Raw genomic sequence first — 24,356 nt, forward strand, 5'->3', positions numbered from 1 at the left:
GAAAAAATCAAATTTGCCAACGGCTATGCCGTTGGCCAATCGCATGGCACCATGTAAGGCTGCTCAGCGGCACGGACGTATTCTTATATTTGATGTCCTTTGAAATCCCAATTTGTTAACCATTATACATTAAATCAAAATTAACCAATTTAAATTAGTAGAAGTACTACTACAATAAATATCCTCGTGCACTCGTCCACTCTCTCCGGTGGTGAAACGTCAGGATTGTACTTTCTCGTCATTTTCTTGACGCTTTCTTAATGTAGAAACGCTCCCTCCAATTCCCAGCAATTCATACAGTGAGCGGTTCTTGCCAGGGGCGGAGCTAGGATCTCTCTTGTGAATGGGCAAAAATATACTCCCTCCGTCCACGAAAAATAGACTCATTTTGCATTTTGGGATGTCCTCAAAAAATAGTCTCAGTTCTAAAAATTGAAAGTTTCCCTCTCATACTTTTTCCACTTTTTCTTTCATCTCTCATACTTTACTCACTTTTTCTCAATCTCTCTCTTATATTACCTACTTTTTTTCTCTCTCTCTATTACTTTACCAATTTCTCATTAAAACCCGTGCCGTCTATAAATGAAACTATTTTTTACGGACGGAGGAAGTATTATAAAGAAAAATTTTATGCATTTTAGAGGGGCATTTAGTATATTTTGTTAATATAATTGTGAATTTATATGTTAAAATGCAATAATGTTGAAGGCATGAGGGGGGGCATTTGACCATGCTCCATACATGCTGGCTCCGCCCTTGGTTCCTGCCTCGATTTGGGCTGGGATCATAGGGCTCGATTGATTAGGCTTTGGCGATTGTGTAAAAGGCTGATTTCGTGCTAGATTGTACTAAAATTTTGGAGTTCTACTAAAATTTTGGAGTTCATTTTCTTCTTCGTTTTTTTAAAGAAGTGTGTTTTTATATTTTTTGTATTCAGCCCGCTTGTTTTTTCTTATTACTTTTAATCGAAATTGGTTTCTCGAGGCTTTTAAATTTCTTCAGACAAAAGAAAGCATAAATAATCAAAAGTGATTTTACTTTGTACATTCTAAAATAGATGTTATATTTTTAGAGATGACACAAGATTTTATAAGATATTACTTTTATATATTAATAGAAAAAAACTATATTTTTGTATGATAATAATATGAGAGATTTTTTGCATAAGAAAATGTGGGGTACTATAATATTTTTAAAGGAACAAATTTAAAAATAAAAATATGACATATACCATTGAATACAAAGAGTACTACTATCATTAATGTGATTAGAAGCAACACTATTGTTCAATTCAGTGTTAAAAATATTAAAAATAGCTATACATTGTACTCATGCAGGCAAATAAAAAGCGGAGTAATTTTAATTTTAATTTTAATTTTAATTTAACTAGTCGTCGCATTAGTCGTTGCATTGCATTCAAGAAATTGAGTATCAGTGAGAAATTCAATTCATTCGCCAATCCAAAAATTCAATCCAATCTGAATCGAATCCAAAGAATTCAATCGTGAGAATTCTCATGTCTGTGTTTTTCGATGAGGAGGCAGAGGTCGTCGGAACAGAACGCCGCGGCGGCGTGTCGCCCTCAACGTCACCCTTCTCCATGCCGCCTCGCGCCGCCGAAATTGAAGGCTGGCGAGTCAAGCAGTAGGCCCCACGAAAACTAGCCGTTCAATTAATTTTACGAAAACTAATTTAATATACTCCATCCGTCCCCAAAGAGTATGAACTATTTCTTTTTCCGTCCGTTCCTAAAGAGTATGAACTTTCTAATTTAAAAAAAAAAATCAAACAACACTACCCCCTACAACACATCATTTCATTTACAACTTATACCATTATTATTAACACTTATACCATTATTTATCATAATTTAATTAAATAAATAAATAAAAAAAAAACTAAGCTCGCAAAACTTAACATCTACAAAGTTACAATAGGTATGTATATATATAGACCCATATGTATTTATTCTACATTTTCATTTTTTTTTTCCTTCTAGAATTCTCTACTTTTGTCTTATACTAGTATATTCTATTTATTTCTAGTATTTTTATTATAAATTATCTTTAATTTACAAAAATCAGGTTTATTGTGTATTGACTCAACTTTATTTAGTGTATGAGGTTATCGTAGCAAACAGCAAGCAAGAGTATATCGTATCCCACAGACACAATTTAGTGTAAATCTAAGTACCACGAACAAATTTCAACTACTATCCAGACGATCGAGAATTTTGGTTTTAAACTAACAACTACTAAAAGCATATAAAATCAGAGATTAATGAGAAACACTTAAACAAAGAAACAAAGAAGCAAGTTGCAGACAAAGATGAAGAATATGCAGAATTCAAGGATCTGATGCACAACTCATAGCCTAGCCCAATTGAACTTAAATTACCATTTAAAGTCTCTAGAATCGTTGAATCAATCTCAAATATGAATTTAACCCTTTCCCAAGGTGAGAAATCCGCATATTAAGTGTAACAATTGAAGTCCCCTTCTAATTCTTAGACCTAACTCTCAATAGATCGATTAGATTAATGATCCCACTCAGAATCTCAACTCTCCCGAGTTTTATTGAATAAAGGCGAATTATTCATTGATAAGACTCGTTTCATGCATTGGTTTTGGGTGATATTATATGCTTATGGGGGAGATAATGCACAAATTTTGAGCTTAAGTGTGCAGAAATCTGCTGGACCCAAGAGTTTGTGCTAATTGACCTGGCTGATGCAAAAGAGCTGATTTTGAAGTAAAATACCAGAAGTCGTCGATCGGACCTAGGAGAATCAGGAAGTTGACGACAAGAGTAGAAATGGAGCAAAAGCGCATAAAAAGTCATCTAGCTGGTCAAGGAGACAGAATGGCGGAATGGAGCTGAAGCCCAGAAAAAGTCATCTACCTGGTCAAGGAGACAGAATGACGTGCTGACATGAAGATCCTCAATTATTGCAAGGGTAAAATGGTCAAATACCGACAAGAAGTTGTCTTAGGTTTGAAGTTAAAGCCACTCTATAAATAGAAGCTTTCCACAATGAAGAAGCAGCGCTTAACGCTATCGTAGTTTAGGTAGGAAGCTCTTATAGGCGCTTAACGCCACTACTTTCTTATCTTAGTTCAATGGTTTCGACGGGGGAATTGACGACTCCAACGTTGGATTCTTGTTTTCTTTACCGCCTTTTGAGACAATGTAGTTAGATCTTGAGTTCCATTAGAGGAATTGACGACTCCGTCATTGGATCTCGACTTATTTTCAGTTTTATGAAGCTTTGGTGTTTATTTTCATGTTATTGATGCTATTTACTTATGTTTGTTGGATGCTTTTCGCGATTGGTGGCTTAGATGTTTAGATCCATGCTGTTTACATGATTTCCAGTAGTTTAGAGGTTGAAATTTAGTTGTTCACGTGCTCGATTTCTGAGATCCGATAGTTTAGGTGATGCATGCAATTGTGTTCATTTTGTTTTCTGCTTGACCCTGTAGCGTAGATCTGGTAGTTCTAGCTTGAATTTCGCATTTTTGTCTTTTTTTGAAGCATGATCAGTTTTATTTCGTCAATGGCGTTGAAGCTCTGTTCTGTGCTCTATTTTTACTTGGTTGTTTGGAGATGATGAAGTAGGAGTTAGTTAGAGAATCAGATCTGTTTTTTGCTTTTGCTTTTTGCTTTTCACAGCTTTCTGCCAGCCCTAACCTGTTTAGGAAAAATGGTTCCCACTATACTTTTACACTTTGTCTGTCTATTTTAGGAAAGTTCCAGCATGTTCCTTCGTTACAGGTGTTCTAGTCAGTTTAACTCCAGTTTACAAGTTGCAAGTGTCCGTACTTTTCCCATCCCCTAGGTCAGGTAGATAAAGTCCAGTTTAATTCCGCCAGGTCAAGTAGATTTAATTTATCTCAATAAATGCGTGGCAGCAGCCGACCCCTTTTCCGCTTGTGTCGTTGAAACAATCTCGAGTAGGTCCATGGTCTCTGTGGTTCGACCCCGCTCTTGCCGCTATACTTCGTAATATTAGTTGCAAAAGTGGGAAAATTATAAATCTTGTTGAAAGGAGGGATACGTGCACACGACACACGTGCAAAAAACCCGACTTTCAGTGTGTTAGATTGAATCTGAGCCGTCAGATTAGAAACTAGCCGTTAGCTTTGTTTTTCAATTAGTTAAGTTTGTTAGGCTTGTTAATTCTTATTCCGATTTAGTTGTGTAATTCTCTCTTGAGTTTGAGTTCAATAATAATTCCTCTCTTAGATCAACTACTCTCCTCAATAATCTTGTCGTTTATTCTTGTTATTCGATTCGCAAATCATCGTGTTAATTCACAATTGGCGCTGTCACTGCGGGAATTGAAGCTTTAAGGCTGGGATCAGTATTCTCTGTTGTTGATCTGCGGAATCGGAGATGGCTTCTAGATTTGAAGCTGAGAAATTCATTGGCAAGAACGACTTCGGTCTTTGGCGTGTAAAGATGAAGGCATTGCTAATTCAACAAGGGCTCTCATCGGCATTGGAAAGTTGAGAGCAAGGACAAGCCGAAGGTTGATCTTGATGAAAAAGCGGCCGCGAAGAAGGCCAAAATTGAAGCGAAGGCGCACAGTGCTGTTGTTCTGAGATTAGGCGATAAGGTGCTCCGAGAAGTGTCGAAGGAGACCACCGCGGCTGGTATACTTTCAAAGTTGGAGGATCTCTATATGACCAAATCCCTTGCCAATCGCCTTTATATGAAGCAGCGACTTTATTCCTATCGTTTCTTGGAGGAGAAGAATGTTTTGGAGCAGCTGGAGGACTTCAACAAAGCGGCAGATGATTTGGAAAACATTGATGTTTCGATTGGAGATGAAGATAAGGCCATTCTGCTTCTCAACGAATTGCCTAAGTCCTGTGATCAACTTCGTGATGCGATGATGTATGGGCGGTGAGAAGACAATCACGTTATTGGAAGTGCAGTCTGCTTTGAGGGCTAAAGATTTGCACAAGAATGGTGCAAAGATCCAAGAGGCAGTAGTTCCAGAAAGTCTAAATATCAAGAAATATAAGGGGAAGAAGTTTGGTAAAAGGGAGGCAGAGACTTCGAAAGCCTCCTCCTCTGATCAAAAGGAGACTCGCTTATGTCATTGGTGTAAAAAACCGGGACATTTAAAGAAAGATTGCTATGCTTGGAAGAAGAAGCAAGCAAGCGTTGGTGGAAAGTCTGTGAATACCATAGATTGTGTTGAAGAAAATGAGGCTCCAGATGCACTCTATATCATGGAGGTGAAGGATGGATGTTCTTGGATTATGGACTCTGGATGCTCGTTTCATATCACATCCAATCTGAATTGGTTCGAGAGGATCCATGAAAGCACTGGTACTGTGGTTCTTGGAAACAATGTGGTCTGCCATGTTGAGGGAATTGGATCTATCAGATTGAGAATGCAAAATGGATCGGTCAAGGTGTTGCATGAAGTGAGATATATCCCAGAAGTCAAAAGGAATTTGGTGTCTCTTGGTTTGCTTGAGAGAAAGGGTTGCACCTTCTCATCTGCAGATGGAAACATGACAATAAAGAGAGGCAACAAGGTGATGATGGTTGCTGAGAGGAGAGGCAGCCTATACTACTTGACAGCTTCTGTTCTTAAGCTCTCTGATTGAGAGGTGAATATTGTAAAGTCTGAGAGTGTGAGCCTCTGGCATAGAAGGCTTGGTCATCCTACGGAGGGAAGTGTGAGGGGGCTGATCAAGAAAGGGAAAATCTATGCTCCAGAAGACAACACCAGCACTTCATGTGATGAATGTATTCTTGGCAAGTTCAAGAAACTGCCTTATCCACCAGGTAAACACACCTCCTTGGCTCCTCTAGAATATGCTCATAGTGATTTATGGGGCTAGCATCTGTGAATTCTATTGGGGGTGGTAGATATTACATGAGTATTATAGATGATTTCTCAAGAAAGTGTTGGATATATATCCTGAAAGAGAAATCTGAGGCTTTTAAGTTTTTCACTCAATGGTGCACTGAGGTTGAAACGGAAAAGGGCACCACTCTTAAGTGCCTTAGGACAGATAATGGTCTCGAATTCTTATCCAAGGAGTTTGATAATTACTGCAAGCTGAAAGGGATCAAGAGGCACAAAACCGTGCCCTTGAACCCACAACAAAATGGTGTTGCTGAAAGAGCTAATAGAACTATATTAGAGAGAGTTAGGTGCATGATGTTAGCTTCTGGTGTGGAGAAGAAATTTTGGGTTGAGGCAGCCTCAACTCCTGTGAAATTGTTGAATATGTGTCCCTCTTCTAGCATAAATGGTGAGATTCCAGACATGAAGTGGTATGTCAGACATGGAGAATACAGTCAGCTTAGGACTTTTGGCTGCAAAGCCTTTGCTCACTTAAAGCAAGGGAAGCTTGATGCAAGGGCAGTGAGGTGTATCATGTTGGGGTACCAAACCGGGGTGAAAGGGTATAGACTCTGGTCAATAGAGCAAGGAGATGGAAAGATCTTTATCAGCCGAGATGTTGTATTCTCTGAGGATGAGATGCCTCTTATGCAGAGTTCAAGAGTATCAATTGATCTGAGGTCAAGCAATCAAGAACCTGAGGCTAGTGAATCTGAGGTGGAGTCTGATGGTTCAGATGTTGATGCAGAAGGTGTTGGTACAAATAGGCCACCTCAAGAAGGCCCAAATGATCTGCAAGATTGGATGCTAGCAAAAGATAGAGCAAAACGAATTAAAAAGGTGCCTGCAAAGTTTGCTGATTCTGAGATGTTGTTCTATGCTCTCTGTGTGGCTGAGGAGGTGGAGTATTCTGAGCCAGCCAGCTACAGAGAGGCTATGAATAGCAAAGAATGAGAGAGTTGGATGCAGGCTATGATAGAAGAAATAGAGTCTCTTATTAAAAATGGTACTTGGATTCTTGTGGAGAAACCCGATGGAAGAAAGGTCATCAGCTGCAAGTGGATATTCAAGAAAAAGATTGAGTCATCTGCAGAGGACTTGATCAGATTCAAAGCAAGATTGGTGGCTAGAGGTTTCACACAAGAAGAGGGGATTGATTTTATAGAGGTGTTTTCCCCGGTTGTTAAACATGCTTCTATCATAATGTTGCTAGCATTAGTGGCAAAGAATGATTGGGAGTTAGAGCAGCTTGATGTTAAAACTGATTTTCTACATGGAACTCTAGAAGAGACCATCTATTTGTCTCAACCAGAGGGCTTTATCAAGTCTAAAGATGAGGGGAATGTGTGTTTGCTCAAAAAGAGCATCTATGGCCTTAAGCAGGCCAGTAGGCAATGGCACATGACTTTTGATGCACATGTGCTTAAAAATGGCTTTGTAAGATCCAAATATGATGGATGTGTTTACATCAAGAAGAAGAAGGAGTTCCTGTGGCTTATCTTCTACTTTATGTTGATGATATGTTAGTGGCTAGAAAGAATATGGCAGATGTGTAGGAAATGAAGGATGATCTAAGGTCTGCATTTGAAATGAAGGATCTGGGTGCAACTAAAAGAATACTGGGCATGAATATTATGAGGAACAGAAGGGATAGACAACTTTGGCTGACTCAATCTGACTATATCTCCAGAATGCTGAAAAGGTTTAAGGTGGAGAACATCAGAGAGGTTTCAACTCCATTTGTTATCCACTTCAAGCTATCTGCTGATCAAAGACCACAAAATGAAGCTGATGCTCAAGAAATGAAAAGGATTCCATATGCTAACATTGTTGGAAGCATAATGTATGCTATGATAAGCACACGGCCAGATATCTCACAGGCTATTAGTGTGACTTCAAGATACATGTCAGATCATGGAAAGGAACATTGGGCAGCTTTGAAGTGGCTGCTAAGATACTTGAAAGATGCAAATGATTATGGGATTTTGTTCAGTGGTGCTAGCAGTCATGAAGGAGATGTATTGATGGGCTTTTGTGACTCAGACTTTGCTGGTAGCATTGATACAAGAAGGTCTCAAACAGGCTACATATTCACCATGTATGACTCTGCAGTAAGTTGGAAGTCGAACTTGCAGAGTATGGTGGCTTTATCTACCACAGAGGCTGAGTTTATAGCTCTTACTTCATCTGTAAAAGAGAGCTTTTGGCTCAAGGGTATGTTGGGAGACTTTGGTGTGAGGCAGGAGGCAGTAAGCATTGGGTATAATAATCAGAGTGCATTGAGTCTTGCAAAGCATCAAGTCTATCATGAAAAGAGCAAGCACATAGATGTGCGTTTGCATTTTATCAGAGAAGAGATTGAGAAGGGAAAGGTGGAGGTGTTCAAGGTGCATACTTCGAAGAACCCAGCGGATATACTGACCAAACCTTTGCCGAATGAGAAGTTTCATTTGTGCATGAGTTTGGTGAACTTGTGCAGGTTCAAAGGCGATGGTGGTTGAGCAATCAAAGGTGGAGTTTGTTAGCTTATGATAGCTCAATCACCAATGGATCAACCAACTATTTTACTTCATCAAGATGAAGCTTAGAGCTCGACTTAAGCTCAGGAGCTTCAGGAACCGTTGAATCATGATTAGTGTGTTAGATTGAATCTGAGCCGTCAGATTAGAAACTAGCCGTTAGTTTGTTTTTCAATTAGTTGAGTTTGTTAGGCTTGTTAATTCTCATTCCGATTTAGTTGTGTAATTCTCTCTTGAGTTTGAGTTCAATAATAATTCCTCTCTTAGCTCAACTACTCTCCTCAATAATCTTGCCGTTTATTCTTGTTATTCGATTCGCAAATCATCGTATTAATTCACACCTTCAACAATTTTCGAATCTCCTATGGAGTTGGTGTATGTCATATTTATAGTTTGGAAAAAATGATATTTTGACATAATATTTCTATACTATATTACTTTATTTTTTAAAATATACACTCTCTTCGTTCTATTTAAGATGTTAACATTCTTAAGTTGCACGTGATTGTAGGAGTTATAGATGACTGTAGGAGGAGTTAATAGATTAAGTGAGTCAAGAAAAAAAAATTGAGTATTAAGGAAAGCGAAAAGAGTATACTCCGTATTATTATTATAGACAAAATAAGTATTAAAATTAAGTAAAAAAATCTGAAATGCATTAAGGTCGCATTTTTAGGCGGAAAATGCGGCCATCGGTGTAGGATATGACTGATATCGGGGGCAAAGGCTACAACCACATTTCGCGAGCTTATTAATGTACAATTATATACGTTTATCACTATCCTAATGCAAGATACTCCACTTTATAGCTACCTTTAGAGTCCAAGAAATATGAAAAGCCCACTAATAATATTTGTGAATTTTATCATTCAAGGCCCGAACATCATTAAAAATCGATAAAAAAAAATAAAATAAATTCTGTTCTAGAAACCTGGAATTAATTTGTTTGCCATGAAAACCTTTATAGGTCGTGCAGGAAGTAAATACTCCTATTTCCGACAGATATTAATTTGGTTTATTATTACTATCACCGAGATTTTTTTTAATCTTTAGGTCGAACTGACTTTTTTTTTTTTCTAAGCTGACTTTACATGAAGGTTTACATAAAACGAGTTAGGTCCAATAAACTAAGGTCACGTTCGGTTTGACAGATTAAATAGTAGTGAGATACAATATGAGATATAATAATATGGGCCTTGTCTAAGACTAAACTAGTATGGATTTTATCTTGTTGTTTGGTTGCTAAGATTATATCTAAGACTCTTTTTTGGAATGTGTTTGCTTAATGAGATTCCTATTAATTTAGTTTACAAATTATAAAAATAGTAAGTTTAATTAATTGATTAACTAATTATATATTTATTACTAGTATTTAATAAAATTAAATATTAATTATAATTTTAAATTATTGTAAAGAAATAAATAATTGAGCATTCCACTAAACCCCACTAGACCAAAAATATGCATATAAAACCATTTGTACCATCTCTCCACGACAAACCAAAATAGAGAGAAATATATGTATGACTATATAGTGAGAGAAAGATGTGGATTCTACTGAAAAGTTTAAATTTCTCTCTCCTCTACGCACAGAAAGTCTTTTACTCAGCGGCGGCGCCAAGAATGTGAGGAAGTGAGTGGGGGAGAAAGAAAAAGACATAGGCGCGACTAATTTGTCGGAGGGATAAGCCCCGGATGGCTAGTCATGGGATAATACTCAGAACCATCACTGTGGAGGCGGGCCGAGATACTTTTGTCATGGGCCGAGTTGTGGGGGTAAAGCAAACCGAACGCTAGATTAGTGGGTATGGACAGAAAAAGTCTTGGGCTATCCCTCCAACCGAACGGCATCTAAAAACTAAGGACATGTTTGATAAGTTAGTAATACTAAAATAGAGAATTATATATGGAAATTTTTAATTGTTTGATATCATAGTTAAGCTTAACTCAAAGTCCAATATAAGATCAGGCCCTATCTAATCTTACCAAAATTATAACATTAACCTTGTTTATGTATCCCATCAGTTTGTCAAGTTAAGTCATGTTATTTAATATACAATACAAATTTAGATAATTTCTTTTCTATCAAACAACAACAGAAAAAAATCATATCTTTGCATATCTTGACATAAAGCCCATATTTCTTATCTTGTTTTACATATCTTCTCATATTCCATCTTTTTTATCAAACGAGTCCTAAGTAAATCAAGTCAACCACTTTGATTAAACTAAGTCAATATCCCTTATAAATATATAATCAGATCTACATTATTGAATTTCGTATGGATTCCTATTTAAAACGAATTTATTGCCATTTCAATTGAAATCCAACGTTAGTTACAAGTTACAACCAATTAAATTAGAGACAAATACTCCTAAAAGATTAATAAATTTATCATTATAGAAGTAATTTATAGTACTGACTTCTATTTTTATTTTTATAAATAAGTTATTTAGGTATATAATGAAATAGTTCGTATAAATATAATATTGAAGTAGTGATAAATACTCAAAAGTTAATAAACCGAGTAATATCTAATTTGAACCGACCAAGGCAACTATTGCTCTGGTAATCTCATGTTTTCAACATCCCAATTTTAATACTACTATGCTTCCGAAATTTATTTATTTTTTAATTGTAATGGACCTTCAGATATTAAATTATTACTTTATATGGTATACTATAGTTAGTTGAATCATAACTCTTCTCATTTTATTTCATCTTGATTTATCTAGTTTATTCCTTTTTTTTGTTTTATTCCTTTTTCATTTAATTCATTAATCATCATCTTCTTAAACCACCCTTGAAAATACATCAACTAAATTGGGAGGGAGAGAGTGTATTTGCCCAACATGAATTACTTCGGAAAGTAAAAATACAGAAATCAGAGTTATGTGGGATTCTAAATAGCTTGAATCAGTGAAAAACCCACAAAAAAGGGTTATTATATTTCTAGTTGAAGTAGCCTATTAATAAGATCGAGGCCCAGTTTTGCTAACAAAACTATTAAATATTCCAAAGTTGTGATTCATTTTGCCAATTTAGCTTAGTTCTATCTATAGTACTGTACTATATAATTCAATGTTTTTTCTACATTTAGGTACTATGCAATATTTAACATTACTTTTGATTTATTGATATTGCAAATTTGCAATTATTGTATTCAGGGACAATTCCTGCATAGGCCAAGTTTACGAGCTTCAATTTAATCCTTTAAGACTAACTCTAGATAGGAAGTTTTACATAGTATGAATCGTTTTTTTAGCTTTGCTATTTCTTACCCAGAAAAATCAAAGAGAACTTTCAAAACAAGTTATCTCTTAATTACTTTTATTACATTAATCCGACAGCAAAAGCATTCAATGAACCCACCTATATTGATGCGTGCCTACAAGAAAGCAATCAAAACTTAAAAGGAACTAATCCACTAAATTTGAGATGGCTAACTTTATATAAACTTATTGATAGAATGTGTGTCACCGTATCAATCAAATTATATTCAACTATAGCCTTTAAGATGATTTTTTGTGAGTGTATCGATTAAATAAAAAGGCCGCCTTGAATTATACTCTCTTTGTTCATGAAAAATAGTAATGTAAATGGACGACACGATTTTGAATAAGAAATTGATGACTTCTTGTAAACAAAACATTGAATGCAATTTCTCTCACCCTCATTCAATGGCAAAATTATAAAAAGGGGGGCCATTATGGCACAACCCCTTTTGATAAGAAAGAAAAGAAATGTACAAATCAAAATGAGATTACATTTTCCAATCCTAAATTTCTTTTGAGTGAAAGGAAACTTGGAGGGAGAAGAATGGCATTGATATAGTAACAATCATCATCCATTTTTCCAAATAAACAAATTTCTGTAACATTACTCGTTTCTTTGGAGTAGTAAAAAAAGCGCTTCTCATACCATAACATTAGCATGTCACCATTTCTGTAAACTTTGAGATATTGAAGATGTTTCCACGCATGTTCATCATTATAAAAATTATCATTATATACAAAGAAACCAAAAAAAGGTTCTTTTAGAATGAGTTGCATCTCACTCCAACATTTCTCAGCTTGTTCATATTTCGTCAACAACCAGATGACATTATTACTAATATATGGATAATCATCACAAAAACACAGGGAATCCCACAAAGTATACAACTTCCCCTGGAATCCTATTCTTTCATGAGGAGGCGCGGAAAAGGTGCTAAAACGTTCTATTTCAAGATCAAAGCAACAAACAAAAGGATGATCCAACCGATTTGAAACTAACCAATGAAGGTTGCCACTAACAAATGCACCCCCGGAACCGAAACAACGATAAAACGAGGGGGTAGCAACTTCAACGCGTCTCCACAAAGATCCCGTTTCAAGAGTGTATACATGACATCCGGATTTAGTATTAAAATAGACAACCTTATGTTGTCTGCTTATTTTGCTCACTCCAAATCCATAACAATCTCCCCTACGATGAGTAAGAGATCCACGGAGCTCAATAAATTCACGGGTGATTGGATTGCATACGTAAAGATGATCACTAAAAGGATTTTTTAGAAGAAGCAAACCATTGATAAAACCCTGTATTGTTGATGCATGAGGGAAATCAAACTTGGTGATTGGATGTTGCTTTTTCTCATATTCAAAAACATCTTCTTCCAATTTGAAAAGATCGAACCAATTTGAATTTGTAGCTGGCATCGAGACAAGTAGGGCGGGGTTGGATTTCAAAAGATGAGACCTGAGAAAAACTTCACTCTCAATGAGACTGAGCCATGGTTTGCAAACACATTTGCAAATTGCAATATTTTGAAGAGAGAGTCTCAATAAGATGTATGTAAAGATCTCTAATGCTAGGTATTTAAACAAATCTTGCTTCATTTTTGGATGGATCGTTTTCTAACTTCCAACCTATAATCACATAAAGAGTAAACAATAGATAATCTAAAAAATACAGATCCTAAACAGGAGTAATACTTTATCAAAAAAATAAAAGCCTAATTCAAATAATAAGCCTTTCTATGATTCACAATGAGAAATCAGATACAAGCGTATGACCGTGCGAACTCAATCTTATAGACAATGAATCCAAACGCGTGTAAATACTGAATGATTATATTTATGAGGAGATATTAAATAAAAAATAATATATTTGATTAATATCATAATATTTTGTGTAATAATGAACACATACATATTATATCGTAGCAATAAGTTTTGCAACATAAAAAGTAAATATATACGAATTACAATTATGTAGATTGTGAATTACGAAGATTTGGTTTGATAACAGAGAATATAAATAACGTGGATTTGAATTTGAAACATGGATTTATTGCATTTAATTGGCTGTTACATGCATGACATAGTCTCATTCATCCAAACTACTACGTGATACGTCCATGAATGGGAGTCTCATTTCTCCTCGGCACGGGTTTTAAAAAATGTTAAGAAAAGTGGGTTGAAGAAAGTTAGTGTAATATAGGGTCCACTTTTATATATTAATTTTAAATGATATGTTAGTGGAGTTAGTGGAATATAAGGTCATTTTACCATTTATTGTAATTATGAACCGAAACTCCTATTTGTGGATGGACCAAAATAGAAAAACATGACTCCTATTCGCGGACGGAAATAGTACGACTGATTTCGGGGCCGCTAGAAAATTTCCTCACGTGCAATAAGGCTGCACGCAACTACATTTCACGAGCTTATTGCACTAATTCTACTTTCTACTTTTAGAGCCCAAGAAAGATGATAAGCCCACTAATATTTGTGAATTTTATCATTCAAGGATATTATTAATAATCGATTAAAAAAAATAAAAGTTCTCGAAGCCTGGAATTTATTTATTTACCATGAAAACCTTTATAGGTCGTGCAGAAAGTAAATATTTCCAACCGATATTAATTTGGTCTTTTATTATTATTACCCAGAATTTTTTAAATCTTTAGGTCGAACGCTTTTTTTATTTTGATTTTTTCTAAGCAGACTTTATATGAAGGTTTAAATAAAATGAGTAGGTCCAATAAACTAAAAGATTAATTAAATCAAGTCAACAACTTTGATTCAACTAAGTCAATATCCCTTCAAAATATATAATCATATCTATATTATTGAATTTCGTAGGGGTTCCTATTTAAACCGGTTTTATTGCCATTTCAATTGAAATCCAACATTAGTCATAACCAAATTAGAGACAAATACTCCTAAATCCTAATTAAAAGTTAATAAATCCACACTTACCACAAACATATTATCTGAAAGGCGTCTTAAAAAGGTTATCCTAAAAATATTTTAATAAATAATCAAAGTAATAGATAATAACTTTATCATTATAATTATTATATTCAAATACTTTTCCATACTTTTTCAATTTCAATTTAACAATTCATCAAGTTGATTTGTTTTAAAGTTCGATCCACTTTTCTCAACCCTTTACCCAAAAATAAATAGATGGAACTTTCAAAGCAAGTCATGTCATAATTAATTGACATTATTAACTATAGAAGAATAGAAAAAGACATTAGTCTACCCTCTTAAACACTATTGATATGATATTAACCCGACAACGAAATTGTCGACAGCAAAAGCAAAATGAAAAAACCTTAATTGCTGCTAGCCTACATGAAAGCAACCAACAAGTTTAAAAAACTTATCCACAAAATTTAAATAAAAATATACAAATATTGAGATACTTAAATACAAACTCGTCGATAGAATGTATGTCAACCAAATTATATTCAATTAAAGCCTTTACGATGATTTATAATATCCCTCCGTCCCTGAAAATTTATCATTTTCTTTTTTCATTTGTCTCAAAAAATTTGTCACATTTCAGATTTATCATTTTTTTAGTGGACCCCACATTCCACTGACACATTCTTACTGACTAGATTTAATATTTTGATTTGATTCGACTGAATTATTTCAATTAAAGATATATTTTTATCATATCATTATTGGTGAGGGCCCAGTCCTTAACTACATGTAACTATCTTGCTATAAATTTCACACGAAATATCACAAACCAATCATAAAAAAGAGAAAAGCAAAATGAGTTTGAAATTAATCTCAAGCACCATTCCAACACTCCAAATCCACTCAAATCAAAGAAAATCTCCCAAACACATTTCCTTCAATTCAAGAACCCAAGCCCGAAGCCCGTTCAGAGGCCCGAGGGCCTGCTCCACGGCCCAAATACATGCCTTCTCCCCTCCCGCCCAAACCAAGGAGACACTGTACGAACTGCTGGGAATTGGAGAGAACGTGAGCAGCTTTTCCGACATAAAAAAAGCGTACAAACAGATGGCGAGAAAGTACCATCCCGACGTTGCCCCACCGGACCGAGTGGCCGAGTACGAGAAGAGGTTTATTATGGTGCATGACGCCTACGAAACACTCTCTGATCCTCGATCCCGAGAACTCTACGACAGAGACTTGGCTTTCTGTGCCGGTTTCTCGTATTCCCCCGAGAAATATCAGGTATAACGAGCGCTGACACTGATTTTGATAAAAGTGATTGACGTATTATTAGTAAAGATACTATTAAAAATTATACTACTTATTATAAATGTATAAGTTCTAGTTGTCACTGAATTTAATACTAAAGTGATTGATGATTTCTTAGCCAATGAATGGTCCCATCCAAAGATAATGTTTGAAAATTATATTAAGAGTGTACAGATTGATTGATTATATGATTGAGTAACGCTTGTGGACCATTGCCTTTTTCGTAGTAGTGTACTGTCGAAAATACTTAAATCTTTTGTGTGATTTTTCATAATTCATAATTATGTTGACAGTATTTTATTAATAGTCTTCAAAATACTAAATTTGGACTGAATTTGATCGTGTGTGTGTGTGTTTTTTTTAATTTTAGGGAATGGAGGAAAAGAAGTGTTGGAGAAACAGGTGGGAGTCACAACTGGACGAACTGCAGCGACGCGACCGTAGGGAGAGATCGTCGTGGGGTGAACAAATGCGGAACAACTAATTATAAAATTAAAATTAGCTATTAATTAAATTATGTAACTAGTTGTGAATTTATATTAGCTGGTTGTGTTGCTTCAGAGGAGAAAAGGTCATCTAATTTTGTCTTCAATTTGCATTAATTATTTACTTTTACTGTGCTTATTTCTAATAATTTAATGGGTGACAAGTCTCCGGGATAATATATAATAATTGTCGATCAATAAAGTGATGCAATTTTATTGTAATTTGAGTACAAGGATATTTAATTTAATTGTTTCGTAAAGGATCATGCCCGTTGACTCGTAAGTCGTCAATCAGTTTAATAATTTTTTGAAGCCGACATATGATTTAGTATGGTGATAAAAAAAAATTAATAAAATAAATAAATAGTACTACATTAAATTTGAGCAACAAATCAAGATTTACATCATATCCTGATATCCATACATAGCACTTCTTTAATTCTGAAATTGATTTTGTAATGAAAGGAAATTCTTTTGCACATATATACTTACATAACAACTGAAATGGTATATACTCCAATTGTGATACAGACAACTCTCTACTAATTAAATTAATCCAAACATAGATAAAGTGAAACTAAAAATGTGAAATGGAAATCAATGATGTAACCGGAATTATACAAAAAAGATAGTAAGTTCATGAGTAGAAGAGAAACACGCTCTTCTCGCAAATTAAAATATGATTCGGCTGAACGTTTACAGAATTTCTTTCTAACGCATATAAACATTCAAACTTGTTTGACACAGATAAACTTTCGGGAATGAACTAACTTTGAGTGATCACCAAACAAGCTAAACATAAAAAACAAATAAATGTGGTGTGTTGTTTTTTTCAGTTAAAATTCTACGTGTATGATCATGCCAACAAGTTGCATCAATAGTCGATGGTAATTGCAGCAACCGAGAGACCAAGTCCTTCGAAGATGAATAACCAAAAGCCTCCTAACAAAGAAAGTTTGGAGGCTTTTCCATCAAATTATTAGTTTTATGTTTAACAAATTAGCTAGTATTATACTACTAGTAAGTAGTACTACTTATTATCTATTGGGCTGCTTTCGGGAAAAAAGATCATTTTTCATTGTCCCTCAATTTTCATTAATTTTTTTACTTGTATGGTGGTTATTTCTAATAATTTAGTGGGTGACAATAATTGTCGATCAATATAAACATAGTAAAGTGATGCAATTTGATTATCATTTCACTGTACAAGGATAATAATTTAATAATTTTAATTGTTTCGTAAAGAATTAATAATCCCCGGTTGACTTGTAACTTGTAAGTAGTCAGTTTAACGATTTTTTGAAGCCGACATATATAATTTAGTACATCGTATATGACATGATGATAAAAAAAATATATTTAAACCAGAGTACCAAATCAAGACACATCATACATACTCCTTTAATTAATAAATTGATTTTGTAATGAAATGAAAGGTTGCTAAATAGACAACTCTCAAGACTCAACTACATAAGCTAAACATAAAACATTAAAAATAAAAAAAATGAAGTGTGTTGTTATTTTATACTCGATAAAAAAAATGAAGTGTGTTGTTATTTTATACTCGATGGCAATTACGGCAACTAAAATGGTTGGGAAATAAACACAGGCAATCACGAATATAAAAGGAGAATGAACACAACGATTGTTTACCCAGTTCGACACAAAGTGTATCTACGTCTGGGGGCGATGCCAAGCCAGAGATTTCACTATATAATTTCAGAATGATTTTATAATGAGGGAGCACCTCTATTTATAAGCACAATAGAGAGCCCTAATTTTAGTAAAACTAGGAAATATATTCCATAAGGAAATATCTTCTATAAAATAAATCTATCACAAGTAAATATACTTCTAGGAAACAAATCCTAAATATTGTAGGAGATATTTTAGGCCCCATAATTAACAGAAATACCAAATCCGAAGTTGAAGAATAATAACCAAAAAGAGTTTTCTGAGTTAGGCATTTCCATCGAAATTATTAGTGTATGTTTAACAAAATATTTAATTTTTAAGTGAATATAATAAGTACCCCCATAATAGAATTAGTGTTGGATGAAATAGTACAAATTCAATAAAGTTAAAAAGTAAATTTGTTAAATACAACTAAACTGGGATACGAAAGTAATTAGCAATCTAATTTGGGCTAATAAAGTAATTTTGCATATCGCGTCATTATCAGCGTGGCTGCTAATGCATATTATCATCTGTCCACGTCATAACAAGATTAATTATAATTAAAATTGTCTAAATTGGTATAGTAATATAAATAATTATACTTGTACACGTCGTTAAATAGAGGGAAGACTAACAACAGTGAAATATTACATCAATTATTTTTTAAACTTAAATTCTTCTAGAAAAATATACACTAGCTAGTTACAATTCAATTGACGTGGTCAATTATACAGTAAGTCGACATCAGAATCAAATAAATTCTCATCTACCAATGCAAACTCTTGGTGAAATTCTAACTCTAAATCTATACGTTGCCAAATGGCAACCATATCATATTTTAATTTTATGATTAGTTATTGTAATTTTTTTATACGTATTCATTAATATATAGTATCAAGAGGAGCCAAGTGTTATTAAGTACTCCCTCCGTCCCAATAAATATGAAACGTTTATTTTTCAGCACATGATTTTATGTGATGTTATTTTGTAAGTTAAAGAAGAGAGAGTAAAGTAAAAGAGATGGAAAAGTAGAGATAAAGTTATTTCTATTTTAAGAAACGTTTTATTTTTAATGGGACAATCCAAAAAGAAAAACGTTGCATTTCTAGTGGACAGAGGGAGTATATTTTATTTATCGAATTTTCTTACACAAATAATTGAAGCGACGATGGACCTTAGCGCATTGCTAATGGGGGCCGATCCCCAGAGCCGATAGATCGGCCCCCATCGCCTTCCATGGGTCACTATTGTGGGGAGGGAGCCCATCTCCCTTCCCCTTCGCCTCCGCCCTTCCGCCGATAAATCGGCCAAGCCGATGCCCCTATCGGCTCCGCATCGGCCCGCGATAGGCCTCAATTGCGGAGGCTCGGGCTGATGGTGGAGCCGATTTTCCTTTTTTTTTTAATTAATTTTTTAATTTTCTTCTCCTATATAAATACCTCAATCCTCTTCATTTCACACACCCACGTGCTTTACTTCACAATTTTTCTCATTAGAAATATTTAATTTCACCCATAATTTTTGGTCACGGAGGAGCCTTTATTGCTAATGCCCTTGTAGAGCAGTTTCAGTGTTATTTTCAAATTTTCTTACACTTAGTCGTTAGTCGTTACCACGGAAATTTGAAAATTATTGAATTCTTTTTCCTGGTCTTGTCACTACAATTACTCGTAGCATTAACAGTGTTATTTCCCTTAACATTGTTTGTTTATTAAACATTAGTAAATAACTAAATAAACATAATTTAGTACTACTTTTTAACCAATTTTAAATTCACTCCTACTATGATTTTGTTTTATCCTTGCGCCACATGTTTCAAATTTTGACCGAATTTAAGACATTCACAAAGCATTATACTCCCTATTTAACGATAGCACATAGTGTCATTATTCACAATACATAAGTAGGGGAGTACTAGTATTTTTTCACCATTAGTATCACAATATCTTTCCAATCATATGTTAATATGTGACACTTATAAGCAACAAAATAACGTTATTAAATAACAAAATTAATGAATGACATTGACGGATTTTCGCACCTTACACAAAAGACTATTTATGTTGCGTTAAATACAGTTTATTTTGCGCTGTAGACTAAAATGCAAAATAATGCAAAATTATGTAGTAGCCATCACTTATGAAAATTGTGGGATTGTTGCATCTAATGCAGTTCTTATCATGGCGTCTAGTCGAACCATTTTTTTTCGTCTTGATGTCTTTTTCAAAGAATATTAATAATAATTTTTTCATCCAACTCGTGATGACTCGAACTTCTAATTAATAAATGAATGTAACAATGGTGTATTAATTAAGTTGTGGTTTATTGTTGCAATTTTTTCAGACAGAATAATGATGCCCTTATTATCCACGTAATATAGAAATGGGTGAGAAATTAGCAATGCATAATCGTACACGTGTACTCCCATTAGGTTTATATAGTTATTAATTACATCATTTTTTATTACTTTTGGTTGAAGAAAATTCAAGGTCGTCTAGAAGCCGATTTCTAGAAATAGATTAGGAAAACAAGGCTGTCATATTTATTACAATCACACCCATAGAATAGTAGAAACTTCTAAATTGTCACCAAATTAAATAAATAATTATCCAATTGGATATAAATAAAAAATTACTTACACAACCAGACAAACGTCAGACAACAACCATGATCTATTAAAATTATCCAATAAAAAATTACTAGTACTAACTAACATGATCTTATAATCAACCTTACAATTAAACTTTCATTAATTAGTTTAGAAAAAAAAACTCATGATCATCTATTCTAAACGCAAATCAATTTTATACTGTTTAGTTTTATAAAATTAGAACTTTTATTAGTACTAGTGTATTATTTTCGATACGCGATGAATGAACATGATTCCAACAGAATCTTGGTTCGATACGACTGAACACCCGACGCCAAAACGCCATCTCAATTCGTGATTGCAATTAATCCCATTAATGATATATAGAATTATTCAGCACTTATATATTATCATTTTCGTTCGTTCATCAATAAATTCATTTGTTTTTTCACTATTTTTGATAATGAACTCGCATTCTACTGACTTTAGTTCACTCAAACTAATTTATAAAAACTTAACTCACATTACACTAAATCTTTCCACTCCGTGATCAATCAAAGTTAGACCCTACTTTGATGGATGGAGGGAATATTATTTTTGCTTTCTTTTGCTACTAGAAAATTAAAACTTCTCGAGGAGCCAATTTCTAGAAAGAAAGATAAAAACAAGCAAGTAGACTGTCACACGTTGATTAAGATACCACCCATTGAATGGTATTAGTAGAAACTTCTAACTCGTCGCCAAATAAATACAATTATCAAACGTCACATATGACATCTCAATCCACATTAAATTCACAACTCAATAAATACCAAAAGCCCACACAAGCATAAACACACACTTCATTCTCAAACACACACACACACACACACACAAAATCGAAGAAAAAATGAACTCCAAAATCCTACAATCCGGCCCGAAATCAGCCGTTTGCACAATCTCAAAGCCCGATCAATCGACCGAAGCCCGCATCCCGCAATCGATTTCCTTCGCCTCACACGTGTCAAGTTCTAGAATCGCGGTAAAGAGCCCGTTCGGGCCGCGGAGGGCCCGAATCCCGGCCCGGATCGAGGCTGTAACTGCAGGAACCGCAGAGTCGCTTTACGAAGTGCTGGGAATTGGAGAGAGCGTGAGTTCGGTTTCCGACATTAAGAAAGCGTACAAGAAAATGGCGAGAAAGTACCATCCGGACGTTTCGCCACCGGAGAGAGTGGACGAGAACACGAGGAGGTTTATAATGGTGAAAGAGGCTTATGAGATTTTGTCCAATCCGAGGAAGAGAGCTCTCTATGATCGGAATCTCGCCGGCGGCCATGCCCAGGTATATTTTTTTCATTTTTTTTCAATTAATTTGGATTGAATTTTTCTGTTAATATATTTAATTACTTTGATGTTGATTAATTCAACATAGATTTTAATATATTGATTGAATCTATTGTGTGAATAGAAGGCATACCTACCCAATTTTATTGTATTTTAAACTGGTTAATTTATTTTAAGGTGTAGTGGTAGAGTAAAGACTCAATTTTTATCGAGTAAGAATACTAATATGATTAAATTAAAGGTACTAACACTGAGGGATTATAATGATCTGAGTTTTGAGGGATTTAATTTTGGGTTTATTATTGATTGAATTTTGTGGGGATATAATTATTAAAAATAGGATGAGATGATAGATGGTGGAAGACAAAAAATGTCAAAATGGGTCTATGGTTATATTGAAAAGTGGATATTGTTTTAATTTTTTTTTTAATTTGTTGTGATTTTTACAGGAAATTGAAGAAAATGAGGAGTGGAAAATGAGGTGGCAGTCTCAATTAGATGAATTGAGGAGAAGAAGTAATGATATTTCTAGAAGAGAGAGAATGTCATGGGGTGAACGAATGCGTAGTCATATACTATAAATTTTACATTTTTACTTGCTACTCCTTTTTTAGATGGATGTGATTATTAGATGTAAATATATGCTAAATCATCATGTAGTGAGTTTATATATGTATATTATGGCAAAAATAAATGAATACGATATGATAGTTAATTTTAGCGTATACAACATGGACTCTGCTTAATTTGAAACTAGTGTGATTTTTCTTGTAGTTAGTTGGATAGTAGTAATAATTAAAACATTTATTTAGTACTCCCTCAATACTCCCTCTGTCTCGCTTAAGATGACACGTTTTTCTTTTTAGTTTGTCCCAACTAAGATGACACATCTCCTTTTTTGGTAATTTTCTCTCTCCAATTAATACTCTCAACCACTTTTCTCACTCCTATTAAAATATCTATCTTTTTTTATCTCTCTACTTTAATACTTACATCCACCTTCTCTCTCCAATTAAACATTTTAATCAATAACTCCTAATATCCCGTGCCGGCTAAGCAATGTGTCATCTTAGACGGGACGGAGGGAGTACGTAGGATTCGAGTGTCAGAATTTTTCTCCCCTATGATTTCCAGAAGCTAAGAGACTATTTGTGACTTCGTGTGCAAGAATTAATTTCAAAGTGTTGAAAAAAAAGAATTAAGACTTGTTTAGGTTTTGGTGGGTACATGGGTTGTTGAATTAAGGAAACATATTCGAGAAACTCTAAAAGGGAAATCAGAGAATAAGATAAAAAAAAAAAAAAAAATAGGAGTCAAACTAACTAATTATAAAATTTGAAGACATATTGTGAATTTTATTTTGTCGTGATGATTTCAAATTCACGTGTTCACTGTAGTATAAAATTTTGTATAACAAATTTATTCAAGAAATATCAATTAAAGTCGAATTTATCTTTTAGTCAAAAGTTCATAAAACCCCTAACAAGAAAATGTAGACATATCTATTGATAATTTATAACAAAGAAAAGCAAAATTGAAACGACTATGGACATACGTGGTCCTACATAATGAATGCTTGCATATTTAAATATACATATAGTTAGTATTAGTATAAGAAGTTACTTTAGTTTTTCACTTGTTTGATTATTAATTTATTACGATCTAAACTATGTTAGAGAATGTTAATTAGGACAACCTATTGGCTTTTAAGCAATTAAAATACATTAGTTGATAAGACTCTTCTTCTACCAAATGGATTAGGGTGTAAATCACAAAGGAGATAAATAAGGAATCATAATTGATACTCTTATAAGAAAAATTACTAGTGTTCAATATTGAGCTATGCTAGCACTTTTTTTGGGCACCAATCCTCTTTTTTTAGTGTCTATTTTGATTAACATAATACCATACTCCTCATGTATCTTTATTTCCCAAAAGTATAGAGCTATGACATCAAAATTAACGATAAAATTATTTTTTAGATGTCTCCACAGAAAACACGTTCCATAGATACTATCTCCATATTTGAAAAATATAAACTTTTAAAATCACAAATTTTAATATATAAGTAGTTAAAGAAGAGAAAATAATGGATAAAATAAAAGAGAGGGATAGAAAAATGGATGAAGTAAGAGAGAGAAAAAGAAAAAAATAGTCGAAATAGTGTTAGTGGATTGTAGGGTTTACTTCCTAAAATATAAAGTTTAGAAAGTTTTTATTTTTAAAAAATGACTAAAATAGAAATATTTTCAGTTTTTAAGGAAGAAGGTAGTACTCCCTCTGTCCCGCTTTAGCAGGTGTCTGGTTACTTTTGTCCACTCATTTTGTAAAAATAATACTAATAAACAGTTAAAGTGGAGAAATTGTAAAGTAAGAGAAAA

The 24,356-nt window shown here is 34.1% G+C and overlaps 3 protein-coding genes across 3 annotated transcripts; 2 read left to right on the top strand and 1 right to left on the bottom strand.

Moving 5' to 3' along the window:
* Positions 1–12,141: 12,141 nt before the first annotated feature.
* On the bottom strand, positions 12,142–13,269 carry LOC148924197 (F-box protein At2g23160-like). Its single transcript, XM_089058389.1, has one exon. The coding sequence runs from the start codon at positions 13,267–13,269 to the stop codon at positions 12,142–12,144; it is 1,128 nt and encodes a 375-aa protein (XP_088914515.1).
* A 2,154-nt stretch (positions 13,270–15,423) lies between these two features.
* Positions 15,424–16,492, top strand: LOC125190850 (chaperone protein dnaJ 20, chloroplastic-like). Its single transcript, XM_048088258.2, has 2 exons — positions 15,424–15,873; positions 16,271–16,492. Exons 1-2 carry the CDS (start codon positions 15,445–15,447, stop codon positions 16,382–16,384), a joined length of 543 nt encoding a protein of 180 aa, XP_047944215.2. The 5' UTR covers positions 15,424–15,444; the 3' UTR covers positions 16,385–16,492.
* A 4,981-nt stretch (positions 16,493–21,473) lies between these two features.
* Positions 21,474–22,705, top strand: LOC125187417 (chaperone protein dnaJ 20, chloroplastic-like). Its single transcript, XM_048084005.2, has 2 exons — positions 21,474–21,973; positions 22,425–22,705. The coding sequence occupies exons 1-2, from the start codon at positions 21,542–21,544 to the stop codon at positions 22,554–22,556; spliced, it is 564 nt and encodes a 187-aa protein (XP_047939962.2). The 5' UTR covers positions 21,474–21,541; the 3' UTR covers positions 22,557–22,705.
* Positions 22,706–24,356: the final 1,651 nt, after the last annotated feature.

This window comes from Salvia hispanica, chromosome 5 (assembly GCF_029641045.1).
Source record: "Salvia hispanica isolate PSC_SH4W2 chromosome 5, Shi_PSC_v1, whole genome shotgun sequence".
NCBI classification, from domain to species: Eukaryota; Viridiplantae; Streptophyta; class Magnoliopsida; order Lamiales; family Lamiaceae; genus Salvia; species Salvia hispanica.

Coding starts and splice junctions, on each gene's coding strand:
- LOC148924197 (XM_089058389.1), bottom strand. CDS start 13,269: ATGAAGCAAGATTTGTTTAAATACCTAGCATTAGAGATCTTTACATAC.
- LOC125190850 (XM_048088258.2), top strand. CDS start 15,445: ATGAGTTTGAAATTAATCTCAAGCACCATTCCAACACTCCAAATCCAC. Junction 15,874..16,270: donor ATTCCCCCGAGAAATATCAG/GTATAACGAGCG, acceptor TTTTAATTTTAG/GGAATGGAGGAAAAGAAGTG.
- LOC125187417 (XM_048084005.2), top strand. CDS start 21,542: ATGAACTCCAAAATCCTACAATCCGGCCCGAAATCAGCCGTTTGCACA. Junction 21,974..22,424: donor TCGCCGGCGGCCATGCCCAG/GTATATTTTTTT, acceptor TGATTTTTACAG/GAAATTGAAGAAAATGAGGA.